Source organism: Salvia hispanica, chromosome 1 (assembly GCF_023119035.1).
Source record: "Salvia hispanica cultivar TCC Black 2014 chromosome 1, UniMelb_Shisp_WGS_1.0, whole genome shotgun sequence".
In the NCBI taxonomy this organism is placed as follows: domain Eukaryota; kingdom Viridiplantae; phylum Streptophyta; class Magnoliopsida; order Lamiales; family Lamiaceae; genus Salvia; species Salvia hispanica.
In genome coordinates, this window is record NC_062965.1 from 52,343,305 (window position 1) to 52,361,980 (window position 18,676).

General features: G+C 36.2%; 2 protein-coding genes across 6 annotated transcripts in view; both read left to right on the forward strand.

The window, feature by feature from the left end:
- Positions 1-5,317: 5,317 nt before the first annotated feature.
- On the forward strand, positions 5,318-11,126 carry LOC125201538 (putative late blight resistance protein homolog R1A-10). Of its 4 annotated transcripts, none has more exons than XM_048099695.1 (6): positions 5,318-8,018; positions 8,368-9,100; positions 9,545-9,773; positions 10,097-10,218; positions 10,337-10,666; positions 10,738-11,126. In XM_048099695.1, the coding sequence occupies exon 1, from the start codon at positions 5,379-5,381 to the stop codon at positions 8,013-8,015; it is 2,637 nt and encodes an 878-aa protein (XP_047955652.1). In that variant the 5' UTR covers positions 5,318-5,378; the 3' UTR covers positions 8,016-8,018; positions 8,368-9,100; positions 9,545-9,773; positions 10,097-10,218; positions 10,337-10,666; positions 10,738-11,126. The 4 variants fall into 4 exon arrangements, with proteins under 4 accessions (XP_047955652.1, XP_047955653.1, XP_047955655.1 ...); XM_048099696.1 differs by having other exon boundaries at positions 8,368-8,566; positions 9,031-9,100; positions 10,337-11,126; XM_048099698.1 differs by having other exon boundaries at positions 8,368-8,536; positions 9,031-9,100; positions 10,337-11,126.
- Positions 11,127-11,771: 645 nt separating this feature from the next.
- The window catches only part of LOC125201539 (putative late blight resistance protein homolog R1B-8), a 9,111-nt gene continuing 2,206 nt past the window's right edge, over positions 11,772-18,676 (forward strand). Inside the window, exons 1-2 of one of the 2 annotated variants that reach the window (XM_048099699.1) lie at positions 11,772-14,514; positions 14,620-14,833. In XM_048099699.1, coding sequence (XP_047955656.1) covers positions 11,891-14,485 — 2,595 coding nt within the window. In that variant the 5' untranslated portion in view covers positions 11,772-11,890 and the 3' untranslated portion in view covers positions 14,486-14,514; positions 14,620-14,833. Of the gene's footprint in view, positions 14,515-14,619; positions 14,834-18,676 lie in introns of those variants that run through there. The other variant, XM_048099700.1, reaches the window with a different exon arrangement.

Genomic DNA, 18,676 nt, shown 5'->3' on the forward strand with positions numbered 1-18,676 from the left:
TGTCTAAACCCCTTTAAATCCAAGTCTTCTATTAGTTCTATTTCTTCATTGCTCGAGGACTAGCAATTATGTAAGTTTGGGGGAGTTGACATACTTGGATTTTACATGGTTTTAGAGGGTGGTTTTGTATGAATTTGATCACATTTTGTCTATTATTGGGCATGTTTATATCCACTTCTCTATTATGTTGGTATGTTGACCATTTTGTTAAGAGTGTGTAGAAAAAGGTACAAAATATGTGGATGCGCAGCAGCCTTGCTTTGAGACAATATTTACTGGAGATTTTGATGTCCAATCAGCCTATAATGCATATCAATCTCTTCGTCTTCGAAAGAGCTTCGCGTGGGTATCTCGTACGTCTCAATCGGAGTTCGGTAGAAGAAGTTATGGCCGTTATAAGAACACTGCGCAGTCCAGAAACCTCCACGCGGCCGGGTGAATTTATACACTGTAAATTCACCCGGCCGGGTACGACGATTCTGCGCTAAAAAGGTCAGAAAATGGTCGAAAATCATCACCCGGCCGGGTGAATTTTCCTCTTTATAATTCTACCCGGCCGGGTACGTTATTTTGGCGTATTCTTTTGCCAAAAACGCGATTTTTTATGGGAGATTAAAGGGAAAACGCCTAGGGTTCACATCCATTCAACATCTACCGCCTCCAACACTCACACACACCCCCAAGAACACCTTTAAGAGAGAGAATTGAAGATTGAAGACTTCCAATCGGAAGATTGAAGTTGCAATTCCATAGATTCATTCTCACAGGAGTATCTTAATCTTTTCTCCATGTATTTCATTGAATCTTGTGTTTTAAACATGGTTTTTGTGAAGAACATGAGTAGCTAAACACCTTTTGTAGAATTCTTGGTGAAGATGCATTAATTTCATAGTTTTTATCCAATTAATTTTGTTCTTACCTTGCTCTTGTAGTTATTTGATTATTCTTGGGTTTATTCCTTTCAATTGCTTGATCACCACTTGATTGTGTAGGATTAATTAGATTAATCGGGAGATGAAATAATTAATCTGGAAATAAGAATAATTCACACCTTAATGCAATAAAACTCGGGAGAGTTGAGGTTTTGAGTGAGGTCTTTGACCTAATCGAGCTTTTGGGAGTTAGGGGTTTTAGGATTAGAAGGGGACTTCAATCCTAGCACCTAATCTACAGGTTTCTCACCTCGGGAGGGGGTTTAATCTATATTTGTGGTCGACTTAGTAATTCTAGAGACACCAAAAGGTAAGGCAATTTGATTGGATAAGAGCTTGGAATTGTGCATCGGATCCTTGAGTTCTACAATTTTCTCCATATATCTTTTCACTCCGTGTTTACTTGCTTTCATTTAATTAATTGCTCATTATATGCTTTTCGTAGTGTTAAAACAAACCAAACCTTTCCCGATTCTCTAGATAGTAGTCAACGTTTGTTCGTGGTAGTTAAGTTGATACGAATTTGTCTCTGTGGGATACGATACTCTTGCTTGCTAATTACTACACTAGCCCCGTACACTTGCGGGTATCACTTGTGTTAAAATAAGTTGAGTCAATATTTATAAAAATAATTAGGGAATTAATTAGGGAGTAAAAAATTATAATTAAAAGTTTAACTTGGTCAAAATCGAGATTAAATCTGTTGACCGTTAGTTTTTAATGGAAATGTTGACGGATGACCAAAATAATCCAATTTCCATATGCTTAGGACCAAAAACGTAAAATGATCATATGTTCATGACCAATTTTGACATTACTCTTATTATTATTACATAAAAAATGAAAATATTATATATTAATTATTTCGAGCTTCCGACGTCACCGATAGAAAGGTCAAATGGGCCGGGCCGACCCAGCCCAGCCCGGGCCTGACCCATCAATTAAATGGTGCGAGCTTGGGTTGGGCTTAGTAGATTAATTGGGCTCCAATTGAGTCTTTTTACAAACCCAGGCCTGGCCCAAGCCTAGGCCCACTCAAAGCCCGACCCAGCCCAGCGGAATCTAATTATGGACTTGATTTTATACTATTAGCTCTTTTAATAAGTTATTTATGCATATACATATATCAACCTTGTACGTGTATATTACGTATACGAGTGAAGATGAATATTATTCCTACATGATAACATATCCAATAACCATATTCAGTGGCGAACGCAGGATTTTTATACTGGGGGGTCCAAATTACATTAACGATAGTTGCATATTTTTTAGCGTTGACGATTGTATAAACAACCTGAGACATTATGAAGTTGCGAGGGTTTGAGATGCATTTTTCTCCTCTTATGTGGTGCTTCGTATTTATCAATTACATTTTCTCTTCTCCGATACATTTTATATTCCCTCCGCCCATAAAAAAATAGTCTCATTTGTGGACGAAAGTAAGAGAGATGAGAGAAAAAGTAATAAAGTAGAAGAGGGGATGTAAAAAAATAAGAGAGAAAAGGTGAAAAAAAGCATGAAAGAAAGTTTCTATGTTGGAAATGAGATAATTTTTCGTGGACAGAGGGAGTATTTTTATTTGATTTATATTATGCTCTTACTTTTTTTTTTATTCCGGCCTACGTTTTTTTGCTTTGGATGTCTAGGTGAAAAAATTGCTCACAATTAAAAAGAGAGAAATCAACTAAAGGAGCCATTTTAGAATTCAAAAGAAATACCAGCAAGGGGATTCGAACACACAATCAAGTAGCTCCAGGACCAGACCACCAACCAACTGAGCTAACTAGATACTTGAATAATGTTTTCTAACTATACATAATATAGTAAATAGCAAAATGGGTGGGGGTTCCTTAGAACCCCCATACCCCCGCATAGGTCCGCCTCTGACCATATCTCCTAGTTAATTTATTACTAGATACGTGGAGTATTAAATTTGTATATTTGTTTTCTATTAAGTACATAGATTAGTTATTGACTAATTTTTAATTCGATCAAATCGGTTTTATTTGAACCGGTTTTATTATTATTTATATTACGTATTTACTAAATTACTCATTATTATATTTTATCTTAAAAAAAATAGTTTTTGATATTTAAATATCACATCCAACTAAATCGATCATATCTAATGTTCCTAATCCATCATATTTACATTTGCTCATAATACTCCTCTCCACGTCAATTTTTTTATAAATTTTCCTTTTCTTCTTTCTATGGTACGGATAAATAATACTCCCTTCGTCCACAAAAAATAGATCACTTTGTGTATGATACGAGTTTTAATGTAGAATTGATAAAGTAAGAAAGAGGATGAGAAAAAGTAGATAAAGTAAGAGAAATAGAGAGAAAAAGTGAGTAAAGTATGAGAAATGAAAGAAAAAATGGGAAAGGTATGAGAAATAAACTTTCCATTTTTAGAAATGGTGCTATTTTTTGTGGATGTCCTAAAATGACAAAAGTAATCTATTTTTGTGTGGACGGGAGTGAGTATATTGTACTAATGTGAGGGCATAAGCGTCAAATGGAGTATTGCTGCATCCTAATCTCTGGAAAATTATAAAAACTAGTGTTAACCCACGTGCAATGCACGACGGAATATTTTTTTGTCATACGATTTTAAATTGTATAAGATTTAAAATAGAAAAATATACTACTATAAAATAAAAATTCAATAAATATATACTCCTTAATTCATTTTACACCTAAAGATATTAATTTAAACATATTTAAAATAGAATTAAGACAAATACAATTATTTGGACAATGATAAAGAGACTATATTATTAAGTGTTGACATTTTTGAAAAATATATTTAAAACAATCCCTTATATTTCTCTACTAAAAATAATAAATTATGTAAAAATGAAGATAAAGAAATATTGGGATAAAATTCTGGAACCATATACACGCAGTACTCTAACTATTGTAATCAAAGGGGAAAAAAACAATAAATGAAATGGAAATTAAGAAAATTAGTCAAGAAAAACATCTTTACGTAAGACAAATTACATCACGGTTAGTGCTCTCGGATTGACGTATTTTCCCCAAAGATTAAACGACTTCCTCCTAACATATATAACGTCTCAAACCTGCTAGACACCTATAAACTTGATGGGGCTCCAAATTCGAGCAAAACAATATTCTTAAAATGTGCAATAAAATGTTGAGAGCTTGAGAGAGAATGAAGAATGTTTTGTTAGTGTGTATTTCATCCACAACTCTATGCCTTTTATAGGTATACAATTAGTACATGAGAGATCATAGAATTAAAATATCAAAAATTCTAAAATGAAGACAATATATGTTACAAATTTGATAAATATTCATTATTCTATTTAAATATTTGTAACCTCCAATGATTCATTGTAGTGCTTTAAGAATTAGTCAAATGCTCATAAAAATATCTAAATAAATATTCATGAGAGTTACTTAAAATATTCAAATTGGTTCATAACTTATAAATATTTCAAAATAAGGACAAACATATAAATATTTAAAAAAAATCAAAACTTGCCTTTTATATATGTATAGATAGATATCTTAGTGGGCCCACAGGCGACGGGCCCCACTCTAAGAAGAAAACGCCATTTAATTTGTGCTTTTTTGTAGCTTTATTTTTTTAAAAATATCCAATTTATTGATTGATGACCAATGATTTCACTTAGCCAATTATATAGGAGTGAGAACTGACAACTTTAAATTGAGAGAAAAATAATAAATTTTGGTTAGTCTTGCAATTTTAAAAATAAGACAAAAAAACATGCAATTTGAACTTTTTTGCAAGACAAAAATTCATAGTGAAAGTATATCCGATATTATAGCCGAGATAACGTAAGTCAACAACGTCGTCTATTTAAAAAAGATAACGACATCGTTTTGTTGAAAACTTTAGGCGGCCAATAATGGCGAATAAATCCAAACTGAAACGTTTTTTTTTTTCAAATTACGACCAACCACGCGTGCGTCACCAATGACTGCGAAACACTAAATAATTGCTGGCCATTATTTAATAATATCCTTAAATTTTTTTATCCAATCCTAACAAAAGCGATCAGCTTTATTAACAAAATATGGAGACGGCTTTAGTTAAGAGATTGCATGCGACATTCGTACCAAAAATTATTTTCTTAATATGTAGCCAGCTTATACTCACTCTGTCCCGTAAAAGATATCTCATTTTTCTTTTTAGTTTGTTTCATTAAAGATGTTATATTTTCATTTTTAGAAAAAGTTCTCTCTCACAATAATATAAATATTTTATTTTCTCTTTCCACTTAACACACAAACAAAACTACCAGAAATCCCGTGTCGTCCACAAGTGTGACATCTTCTATGGGGACCGAGGGAGTACTAATGGACATCCTAATCAATACATGTGATTGGCAATACAAAATCCCACCACCATCAAACGCCGTTGGCAGCTCCTCGCAACTCTAGCCAGTGATGGTGGCTTATGGTGCAGCCATTTCTCTTAAGAATATGATTGAACATATTCTAGAATCGTCTCGGCTTTCGCTGGTTCTTCCCTCTCCACAAATCATACAATCGGCCTACGAGGCCATGTGTCACTTGCAGAAAGCTCTACTGAAATTGGACGACACAGGCTACAACAAGATGAGGACGAAGGTGAATGCTTTGGATGATCGAATCAAAGAGGTCGTATGGGAATTCGAAGATTTACTAGAATCCCATCTCTACGATCAAATTCTTCCACAGCTCGAAAGCTCAGGAGGTGTGAGAGATCACTTGTCTTTCTCCATAGATCTGCAGAGTCTGCGGCAGAGTGTTGATTGTTTTGTCGAGAGGGTGGCGGTGATGGAGGCGGAATACGAGGTTGAACTAGTGAACATGCCTGAGGAAGAAGGCGAACCTGTTTCTTCAAGAATTGATTGTCATCGAATCAACTCTGACATGGTTGGATCATCTCCATCTCAAATATTTAAACAAGTGAGGGATCATCTTCTTGAATTCCAAGATGAGCATGTGAATTGGTTATTGGTTACTGGGATGGTAGGGGTTGGAAAGACAACTCTTGCTAAGAAAGTATTTGATGATCCAATAATTCAGAGACATTTCGAGTTTAGAGCATGGGTCAAAGTGGGCAGAAAGTGTGAATTCCATGAAACATTACGATGCATTCTAGCTCAAGTGGATCCCAACACTCACCACCAAATGTCTGACAACAAGAAATTAGTTGGAGTCTTGGAAGAGCGGTGGAAGGATAAAAAATGTCTGATTGTGTTGGACGATGTATGGGAATGGGACACACAACTAATGGATAACTTGCGAAAAGAGAATGTCCGAATCTTGCTTACAAGCAGGATAAGAATTGAAGAATCTGCGGTTCAAGAAGTAATCTTGTTAAATCTTGAAGATTGTAAGAAATTACTTGGCGAGAAGGTGTTTGGTGAAGAGGGATTCCCACCTCACCTTGATGAATTGGGAAAGAAGATTGCTTACAAATGTGAAGGTCTTCCACTTGTGGTAGTCATAGTTGCTGAGCTTCTATCCAAACAAGACAAGACCATAGAATATTGGACCGAGGTAGCTACTAAACAACATAATTCAGTGTTCGTGGATGCATATAATCAAATATTAGAGGTACTTTTCCCAAGCTATGACTACTTACCTCAATATCTAAAACTATTTTTTCTCTATCTTGGAGCTTTCCCTCCATACACCGATATCGTACTACCTCGTCTCATTAGTCTATTAAGTGCTGAAGGGTTTCTTGAACCGAATGTAAACCAAACTTTGCTAGATTTTATTGTTGAACGCTTAGGAATGCTTAATGGCTATTATCATCTGGTTCTATTCAAATTACCCGTAAGATCTTGGTTTTCATTGAGAGAGTGTCGCGTGCATTCTTGTTTACAGCACTTGTGTAAGAAAGAAGCTAGTAAGATCAAGTTTCTGCATGTCTTACAAAGTTACGATGATGTTATGAAAGACCAACGTCGGTTGTGTGCTCATAGTCACATGTTGTTTGCCTTCGAACAAGTGTACGATTCAATAAGTAGTGATTGTTCATCTACCATTCGTTCTTTCCTTTGTCTTGGTCCTTACTACAAATATCCGGTGCCAATACATGCCATGAACTTCAAGTTGCTCAAGGTACTTGATGCTTATCCAGTCCGATTCTACCATATTCCACTTGAAATTCTTAAACTAGTTTGTTTGAGGTACCTGGCCCTAACTTGCAACCAAGATCTTCCAGTTTCCATATCCAACCTTTTTAACCTTCAATTCTTGATTATCAAACCACATTTTTACATTAAAAAGCGTGGAGTTGTGTCATATATGCCAGAGCAAATCTGGGACATGCAAGAACTTCAATATATTGAAGTGAATGGAAGAGATCTACCAACCCCTAATTCTGATGCTACTTTGGACAAACTCTGCTCTCTTCATGGTGTGAGTGCGAAGAGTTGCTCTAGAGAAGTTCTCAAGAGAATTCACAATTTACAGATATTAAGTATTGAGGTGGAATTGGAGCCTTACAATGATGACGATGATAGCAGCCCATTGACTCGTTTGGATTGTACCTTGGAAGAACTCCATAAGTTGGAGTCATTTACATACCACGTTGTGAATCCTGAGATGAAGTATGAGTACTTGGTTCCTCTTTCAATGTTCCCATCAAGTCTGACAACCCTGCATTTGTTTGGCTTAGGGTGTCCATGGAAACACATGAATGACATTGGTTTGTTGTTACCAAATCTCAAGGACCTCAATTTATACCAATATGCCTTTCGAGGCTTAGAGTGGGATATAGAATCAAGGCGTTTTTTGAATCTCAAGACACTTGTAATTGAAGACACTGATTTGGTGCGATTGAGGGCTCAACATGGAAGCCTTCCTAGGCTTGACCTCTTAAGCATACGGCACTGCTACAAATTGCAGCAACTTGACTGGATGTGTGATCCCTCAATTGACACAACACATACAATCGAATTAGTTGAGTGCAATCCATTACTTGTCGCATCTGCCAAGCAACTAAGTCCGGAATCTATGTTTACAGTTTATTGGTACTCTTCCTTCTGGGATGAGAAGTCAAAGCAAAGACTCTTAACTGGTTAACAGGTTAACCTTCCTACTCCTAAAATACTTGTGCTTGTGATTTAAACTTGATGTGTTTTGTTTATATCTTATTGCAGTACTTGAGTTTTAGGTTGTTGGCTGTTCTTTTTCTTACTAGTTAATGAGAATTTGACATCAAAATGACCAAGTTTCATAGATTCTGTTGATGAGATTTACTTCACTAAGGATAAGAGGCATAAATAGGACTCTGTTGATGAGATATACTACTTCACTAAGGAATATGATGCATTGAAATGTCTTAGGATTGTGATATATAGTTGCTAGCATGGTTGGTTTTGACAGTAAGTTTTATTCTTTTTTTTGATAGATTTTTTTTTAATGTTTTTTGAAGGTTGGATTATGAGAAGTTTAGGACCTTTTGATTTCTTGATGTGTGTTTATGTGGGAGTTTGTTACCACTGGGAGGAGTTTTGCTGCCATGAAAGATTATCAAACAGATGGAAACGAAGAAATGGTTGTTCTTGAAGAAATGGTTGTTCTTGGAGCAATGAACATAGCCGGTTTGACGACGTTTTGCTATTTTACTACATGTATTGATGTACTTGCGTAAATCATAAAGTTTGGTTAAATTCTTTGACATGCTCAATTTTAAATCAGCCAAAAACCATGAAGTTTAACATTGTTTGTAACTGTTGTGAGAGCTTGATTTACGTCCAAAATTTGGGTTTATATCTTCGTTTCAATCTTCGTTAGTGTGGCAGCGCACTTAACAACTACTTGGCCGTGTCATCAATTTGAAACACCTGTGCGATACATCAACAATATTGCTACTCAGCTCATATTTGTTAAATCTCGCACACATCAAATGTGACTCTATTGTGAGGCGGACGGAGTAATTTTTTTACTTGAATATTGGATGGAAAAGAATTTGACTAACTTTTAATTTGCTAATAAAACATTTTACTACTACTCTACTACGAGTTAGATATTATGTTTAGCATGCACTCAGGGCAAAATCTAAGGCTCTGCAATCTACATTTCACTCTGTTTTCAGTCTATGCCCAAATTCTCGACTGTCTCCTCTTTTCCACCTCTCACAAATTTCCCATTCGCCGCCGCCAAAGGTAACTCTCACCTCATATTATAAATGCCAACAATGTTTTATTGATGGTTAAAATGTTTGTTGTTTTGATTTATGTCTGATTATTGACTAAAACGCAGCTAGAAAATTGTCTGTTTGATTGAATAGAGAGAAAAGATTGATTCTTGCATTATGTCTTGTTATTGAATTTTGCAAAGAGGAATATAAATAAAAAGATTAATTGGTAGTTTATCTTTAATTTTGGGAACAATGAGAGCTCTGGCCTCTGGGCGTGCTATTTCTGGCTGAAACCTATGTTTACATAAATATTTGATTTGTTGATAATAATAATAATACATTGGTATATGCTTTATCTGTTAAGTTCTCTGAGAAATCAGAGATGCCTTAAAAACTTGTGGAAGAACTAGTTTTCGTTATTTCTGAAGTCATTGTTAATTATTTTTCTTTAAATATTTGTTAATCATAGAGAACACAGAAGTACTGAACAAAGACGAAAGGTTGGGGGATGTAGAAGTGAGCTGTGCCGAGTCAGTTCCGAGTTCAAGCACATTTGCCGTAATTGTGACTTCATTGAATGGGGATTGTCAGTTATCTGGTCCTTTGGTAGTCTTTATAGTCGGGGAAGTTTTTAGACCGGTGTCAATAAAGAGGAGAAAAAGGTGATCGTTGGCCTAATAGCCATGTTGTTGAGTAAGGTGAGGCTTTGGATTCACACGGCGATGTCATTGATGAGTTACATTTCATGTTCTGGTATCTATGTATACATATATCTGGATGTCGAGGGGGTGTGTGAGCATAGATTAGCCATACTTTGTAGTCACATCTTATCTTGAACTAATATATGATCTACCACTGAAATCTTGATGGATCACTGGTTCGGTTGCAACTGGACTAAGTCATTCGTGTCACAATCAGTGGAAATGACCCTCCTATGTTTTTTGAAGGATATGAATAAATATTGCCCTTTTTGATTCTTGATATGATTAATGGAGTTGATATGTGACCTTTGATATCTCAGGTGACTTCACTCTTTGGGCTTTTCTAAATGGCCGTCTCGATCTTTCTCAAGCTGAGAATGTAGGCAAGCTTGTAACATCTAAGTCGGTGTTTACAGCAGATGCTGCACTGGCAGGATTGCAGGTAACATTTTATGTTTCATATTTCATAGGATCCTGTGAGTTGATTTGAATGAATAGTGATTAAGAGCTGGTATTTGTGGTTAATCCTAATATATCTCGGGTTTTCTGGTCATAATCAGAGGCAACGTGAGCAGCTCGTTCAAGAAAGATCATCATATTTCAGTTGGTTATCGTGCTGTCATTTCTCTCGAGAATTCCATTCAGCGTATTCTATAATCATCTCCCAAATTTCACTTGTTCCTCCCTCTCCACAAGTTATACGACAGGCCCATGAGTCCATGGATCGCTTGCTAAATGTTCTGCTACAGCTGGACGACACCGGCTACAGAAAGATCAGGATGATGGTGAATGCTTTAAATGAACGTATCAAAGAGGCCATGTGGGAATTAGAAGATTTACTAGAACCATCTCACCCATGAGATATTCTACAACTCGAAAGAAGCTCGAAGGTGAGAGATTGCTTGTCTTTCTCAGTGGATCTGTTGAGTCTGTGACAGAGTGCTGATTGCTTCGTCTGTAGGGTGACGATGATGGAGATATATTGTACGAGTTGAACTGCTTTATATGCTTGAAGAATAAGACGAACCTATTTCCTCAAGAATTAATTTTGGTGGAATATTTCCTCAAAGATGGTGGAAATTATCTTCTTGTAGATGGCAGGGGTTGGAAAGACAACTATTGCCAAGAAGGCATTTAACGAAATTACTTGAATTGTTGGATTTGTTGAGATATAAGATATATTTATTAGATCGAAAAAAATGAAATTATACTAGATTGAGGTTTGTTTACGTAGATTGAATTTTGCCAAGAAATTAGCACGTAAAATTGTCATTATAGTTCATTGCCACTCTTCTTTTTGAGATGAGAAGTCGTAGCTTGACTCTGATATAACATTGGATGTGTTTTGGACTTTTGGTAATGTTATGACATACTCCCTCCGTCCCGCTTAAGATGACACGTTTTCCTTTTTAGTTTGTCCCAACCAAGATGACACATTTCCTTTTTTGGAAACTTTCTCTCTTCAATTAACACACTCAACCACTTTTTTCCACCCCTATTAAAATATTCACCTTTCTTTCTCTCTCTATTTTAATACTTCCACCCACCTTTCTCTCTCCAATTAAACACATTAACCAATTACTCCTAAAATCCCGTGCCGGCTAAGGAGTGTGTCATCTTAGCCGGGACGGAGGGAGTAGGATGTTAGGTGATTTTTTGGTTACTAGTTAGTCTATGAATGAGAATTTGGCATATAAAATGAGATGGTTGTTTCAATTGAAAATTATTGTTAGACTTTTGTATTAGCAATGCTGATTGTTGACTTTAATAATTATGGTTATATTTAAATTATGGTATTAGACAAATTGAGAAGCAAGATATATGATTGGATGATTTTATGTTGTATTTTCGGTATGACATTATTTAAAAGGGTATAGTTTATTGACCATTTGTTACAAATTTAGATTAAACAATATAGGATGAGTGTTATGTTGTATTTTCTGATTTGTTATTCCATTAACCAGCTCATTGCCTACCAATTGCAGCCTACCATTTCATTATACCACCACAACCAACCAACCGCCGTCACCAACTCCTCCCTCTTCACCACCACATCCGCCACCACCAACAATTGCAGCCTACTCTGCCTTGGTCCTTCATATTTCCATCAAGTGATGGCGGCTTATGCCGCAGCGGTCTCTCTCAAGAATACGATTCAGTGTATTCTACAATCGTCTCGCATTTCGCTGGTTCCTCCCTCTCCACAAATCTTACACCAGGCCTACGAGGCCATGTGTCGTTTGCAGAAAGTATTGCTGAAGTTGGACGACACAGGCTACAGCAAGATCAGGACGAAGGTGAATGCTTTGGATGAACAAATCAAAGTGGCCATATGGGAATTCGAAGATTTACTCGAATCTCATTTCACCCATCAGATTCTTCCACAACTTGAGAGGGATCACTCGTCTTTCTCTCTAGATCTGCAGAATCTGCGAGAGAGTGTTGATAACTTCATCGAGAGGGTGGTGGTGATGGAGGAGGACTACGATATTGAACTGCTGAATATGCCTGAAGAAGAAAGCGAACCTATCTCCTCAAGGATTGATTTTTGTGGAATCAACTCAAAGATGGTTGGATCATGTAATTGTTATAAGTTTACCAAGGATAATATTCTTGCAGAAGATCAAGGAATTTGCTTATCCGTTATTGGGATGGCAGGGGTTGGAAAGACAACTCTGGCGAAGAAATTATTTGACGATCCATCGATACAAACACATTTTGAGCTTCGAGCATGGGTCAAAGTGGGCAGAAAATGTGAATCCAATGAAACACTAAGATGCATTCTAGCTCAACTGGATCCCAACACTCGCCATCAAATGCTTACCCAAGGAGAGGACGACGATGACTTTGAGAAATTAGTTGGAGTCTTGGAAGAGAGATTGAAGGATAAGAAGTGTCTCATTGTGATGGACGATGTATGGGAATGGGACAGACGACTAATGGATAGATTTCCAAAAGAGAATGTTCGGGTCTTGCTTACAAGCAGGCTTAGAATGGAAGGATTTCCATTTCTAAGAATGTGCAAGTTAGATGAAAAAGAAAGTAAGAAATTGCTTGGCGAGAAGCTGTTTGGTGAGCATGGTTTCCCTTCTCATCTTGAGAAATTAGGAGAGAAGATTGTCAAAAAATGTGAAGGTCTTCCGCTTTTGATAGTCACAGTTGCAGAGCTTCTATCAAAAGAAGACATGACCACACAATACTGGAATGAGGTAGCAGAAAAGCAACATAATTCAGTTTTCATGGATGCTTATGATCAAATATCAGAGGTACTCTATCCCAGCTACGAATACTTGCACCAACATTTGAAAATGTTCTTTCTCTATTTGGGCGCTTATCCTCCATATATTGATATCCATAAAACTGAATTCGAGCATCAGATGATTGCTGAAGGATTTCTTGAACCGATTAGAGAACACACTATACAAGAATATATCAAGATTTGCTTAGCTATTCTTTTTGACTGGTATAATCTTATTCTACATGAAGGCAATTTAAATTCTTGGTTTTCACAACACAAGTTGTGCGTGCATTCTTGCTGGCAGCACGTGTGTAAGAAAGAAGCTAGTAAGACCAAGTTTTTGCATGTCTTAAAAAGTTGCGATGAAGTTATGAAAGACCAACGTCGGTTATGTGTCCATAGGAACACTTTATTTTCCTTCAAAGAAGTGTATGATTCAATAAAAAGTGATTGTGCATCTACTGCCCGTTCTCTCCTTTGTTTTGGTCCTTACCACAATTATCCAGTGCCAATTCATGCCATGGATTTCAAGTTGCTAAAGGTACTAAATGCATATAGTATCCGATTTTACCATATCCCACTTGAAATTATGAAACTAGTTTGTCTGAAGTACCTTACCCTTACTTGCGACAAAGACCTCCCTAATTTAATATCCAACCTTTTTCACCTTCAAACGTTGATTGTCAGAAGGCATAATAACATTAAAAGGTGTGGAATTTTGTCATATATGCCAGTGGAAGTATGGGGCATGCATGAACTACAACATCTTGAGGTCGTTGGAAGAGACTTACCAACCCCTAATTTTAATGCTACTTTGGAAAAACTCTGTTGTCTTTGTAGTGTGAGTGTAAAGAGTTGCACTAGAGAAATTTTGAAAAGAATCCCGAATTTAAAGATATTAGGAATTCTGATGGAGTTGAAGCCTTACGATGACGGTGAGGCAAGCCCACTAAGTGGCTTGGATAATATCTCTAAAGAACTCCAGAATTTGGGGAAGCTTGTGTATTATGTACCGAACCCTGACATGAAATACGAGTGCATGGTTCCTCTTTCAATGTTCTCGTCAAGTCTGTTTATGTTGGAATTGAGTGGCTTAGGGTGTCCATGGAAGCACATGAATGATATTGGTTCGCTGCTACCAAATCTTCGAGATCTCAAATTAGACCATTATGCCTTTCGAGGACCAAAGTGGGATATAGAATATGGTTGTTTTAAGAAACTTGAGACACTTGTAATTGAAGATACTGATCTAGTGCAATGGAAAGCTCTACATGGAAGCCTTCCAATGCTTCGCCTCCTAAGCATACGGCATTGCTACAAATTAAAGCAACTCGATTGGATGCGTGATCCTTCAATGGCCACAATGACTACAATTGAATTAGTTGAATGCAGTCCCTTAGTTGCCGGTTCGGCCTGGCAATTACAGAAATCTCTCTTTAAAGTTCTTTGGTACTCTTCTTTTTATAGATGAGTAGTCTTTGCTATCTCAACTTGGTTCTGGTTAGTCTTCCTACTTAATGTAATTTGCACAAATTGTATCAATCTTTCTTAACTTTAATTTTTATTGTGATTTGAACTTGATATGTTTTTGTTATTCATTTATAGTTTTCAGTAAAATGAGAGAGCAGAAGGGATAAGACGTCGAGTTATCCTATCATTCTAAGGATTGTGATTTGTTATCGAGTCCGTTGTATTTTAAAGTCGTTTTATGTAATAGAGTTATAGTTGCGTGTGGGCATGTTATAAGCTCCTTCATGGGTTATTCTTCGTTTGGTTCTTTTCCCATGTCGTAGTGTTTGAATCAAACAAGACTCTTATTTCTTAGTACTACAAATTCTACTTAATTATGTTACCATTTTGAGCTCTGTGAACGTTAATAATATTCTCATTCTCTAACAATTTATTTCTTCTTTTCTTGTGATTCTTCGAAAAAGTGTTGTGCATGGTTTACACCTATTTAGTGGACGTCATGTAACGTTCAAAATTTAAATACAAAAAACTGAAAGATTATTAATTTCCAATATGAGTATATTGAAAAATAAATTTAGTCGTATAAATAACAAAGTAATACTATAATCGTAGTCTAGTCAACTCTAGTCAGTTTCACTAGATTTGAAAATAGAAAATTAAATTTAACATTTTCATTTTTATAAAATTAGCCCATGATGCAAATGAACGAAGAAATTACGAGAATAATTAACTGATGGATAAAAAGAACTCAACTAAATTGAGAACTTCAGAGTATAAAACTCAATGTCAAAATATATAATCAAAGTCTGTCTTTTAAGTTCTACAATGAAGCCTTTATATAGGCAAAAGAAATCCTTAATTTCTAGAAAGTAAATAACTAAGAAATCCTAAACTTATGGAAAGAAATAACTAAAAAGATAATAAGCAAAAATAACTAAAAAGAAATAATCAAAAAGGAAAACCTATTCTATTAACTAGGAAATAAATAAAACCAGAATAATAATTTGCTTAGCCTCTAAGTCATATATTCTAGAACTGCATCATACTCCCCTTCTTGAAAAAGACTCGTCCTCGAGTCTACTTTGTCTCCATTGTCATCCCAATTTGAATATGAAGCTCTAGAAAAATCTTCCATTTCAACATTAGGCAAAGCCGTGTGATTAGCTGAATGAAAATTGAACTTGGTCAATTTGAGTCCCTCCAATTCTTCATCTGGAAATGGCTTTCCATATGCTTCATACCCATTGGTAGTCCTCTTACTGTAAGCTCTCGAGCTAATGGCTCCATTTAAAGCAATCATGCAAGCATCCTTTACGAGTTCTACCAAATCCCATGCTACAAAAGCTTGAGACCACCTAGATTCAAAACGCTTCCCATCCAATATCTCAAGATTCAGTTCTCCACTATATTTTCGTCTATGAATACCACCAAAATCAGCGAAGTCGAACGACATCCCAACTTGGGGATAGATCAGCCCAAGAGGCAACAAAACCGAGGATACTATTATGTAATTGCTAGAACAAAATCCCCATCCAATTTTTCTGATCACATCCCTAATCGCCACTAAGTTATACCCACACCCAATTTTCTTCTTATCAATTTCAATCTCAACAGCAACCCAGCACAAATGAATATCCCAAACAGAAAATGCTTCTCGAACAGTGCTAAATGCATCATTAAACTCATGCATCTCCACGTAATCAACCAAAGAATCAACAGATTGGCCAATTGGCAAAAACAGAACAACCAAATTATAAGGAATTTTCACAAAACCTCCATCTGGAAATTCACAATCACGTGAGAACTTAACCTGGTCATTCTCCCACGCGTAGTCGTGAACTAATTGACGATCACCAGCGCCGTCAAAAATCCCAAACTTGAACCCAAGGAGGCGATTTGCCCCTTCAGCCTCATCTTCATCGATGGCAACGCCATCACCTTCAGCAGCGTCATCAAATATTACGAAAGGAGGCGAAGATTTACTCATCAATGCAGGGAGCTCAAAAAATATATCCTCGTCGTATACTGGCTTATCATACACCGGCATCGACAATATATCCTCGTCATATACGGGCTTATCATACACCGGTATCGAAAATATATCTTCGTCGTATACTGGCTCATCATACACCGGCATCGACAATATATCCTTGTCGTATACGGGCTTAGACTGGCCACCGTAGACGTCGTTGAATAACGAATCGTCCACTGAACGACGCTCTAACGCATTAGATCTCATCGGGTTGGATTTCCCCCGACGCTTCTCCAATCGCGCCAATCGTCGTTGTAGGTCTCGAACCTGTTGTCGCAGATCACCGTTCTCGATGTCGCGCTGGAGGTCTCGAACCTGCTGTCTCAGATCATTGTTCTCAATGTCGCGCAGATCACGCTGTCGTGCAGCCTCTTCGTTTGGGAGATCTCCACGTCCCCCACCACGACCGCCACTACGAGCATCGCCACGTCTGCCGCCATATCTACGTTCAGCCATTGATAATCAACCTGGATCGTGATACCAAATGATGCAAAATGAACGGAGAAACGTATGAGAATGACTGAACTGGTAGAGAAAAAGAACTCAACTAAATTGAGAACTTCAGAGTATAAAACTCAATGCAAAATATATATTCAAAGTCTGTCTTTTAAGTTCAACAATAATGCCTTTATATAGGCAAATGAAATCCTAAACTTATAGAAAGAAGATAAATAAAAAGATAATAAGCAAAAATAACTATAAGTAAAAAAGGAAAACCTAATTTGGTAGAAGGAAAAACAAATCCTCCTAATATTATTTCCCTCTACTAATTCTATTAACTAGGAAATAAATAAAACCAAATATATATTTTTCTTAGTCTCCAAGACTTGTCTTTTATAACTGCATCATACTCCCCTTCTTGAAAAAGACTCGTCCTCGAGTCTACTTTGTCTCGATCGTCACGTTTCAGATACACCAACAATTTTGGCAATTCCACAAATCTGATATTTTCATAAGATTGAACAATTTGTAAAGGTGGACCAGCCACATAATCTATCTGCGTAGGAGTACCAGTTTTCAGATTTGCAAAATTTTGCATATGTTCCCTCTCCGAAACAGAATGCAGACAAACATAAATTAGAGGGCTCAACATATTCAACTTCTTTGGTTTTGAAGCAACTACACCATCACAGGTTGATGTCAAACAGATTTTGTCGATAAAGTCAATTTCTTCATTCTCCATCAGCTTATCATGGTTTCCCCCTTTTGCCTCTTCGTACTCCTCATTGTCATCGACGACAACGCCCTCGTCTTCGGAAACGTCGTCAAATTTCACGGAAGGAGGCAAAGATTGACTCAGCAATCCAGGGAACTCATAGAATATATCCTCGTCGTATACTGGCTTATCATACACCGGCATCGACAATATATCCTGGTCAAATGCATCATTAAACTCATGCATCTCCACGTATAGGCAAAAAGAACTCAACTAAATTGAGAACTTCAGAGTATAAAACTCAATGTCAAAATATATAATCAAAGTCTGTCTTTTAAGTTCTACAATGAAGCCTTTATATAGGCAAAAGAAATCCTTAATTTCTAGAAAGTAAATAACTAAGAAATCCTAAACTTATGGAAAGAAATAACTAAAAAGATAATAAGCAAAAATAACTAAAAAGAAATAATCAAAAAGGAAAACCTATTCTATTAACTAGGAAATAAATAAAACCAGAATAATAATTTGCTTAGCCTCTAAGTCATATATTCTAGAACTGCATCAGCCCACCTGTAAAATTCGGATAAACTCGATATTAAAATTATGTAGCAAGGAAATAGACATTATACATTCTAACTACAAATAGAATGGGGGAACTTAGTCATTAATATTTGTCACTAAAAAAAATCTTATATTAGTATGAATTAAATAAAAGTTTGTTCGATATTATTCAAAATTTTCCATTTAATATTATCAATACTATATATAAAGAGAGTTGTAGTGTTTCAATCTTCACTAAAAAAATTTCAAGAATCATCATGGCTTCTCAAAAGTCCATCTTATTGGTCACCCTTATGTTGATTGTCATAGGTTTGTGTCGCTTCTCTAACATCAAATTTACATTCAAAATTCTTTTGTTTTCTTAGCTATGTATCACGGTTTAATTTTGTTTTATAAACACAGCAAGCACCTCAGCAAAGTTTTGCACAACCAATAAAGATTGT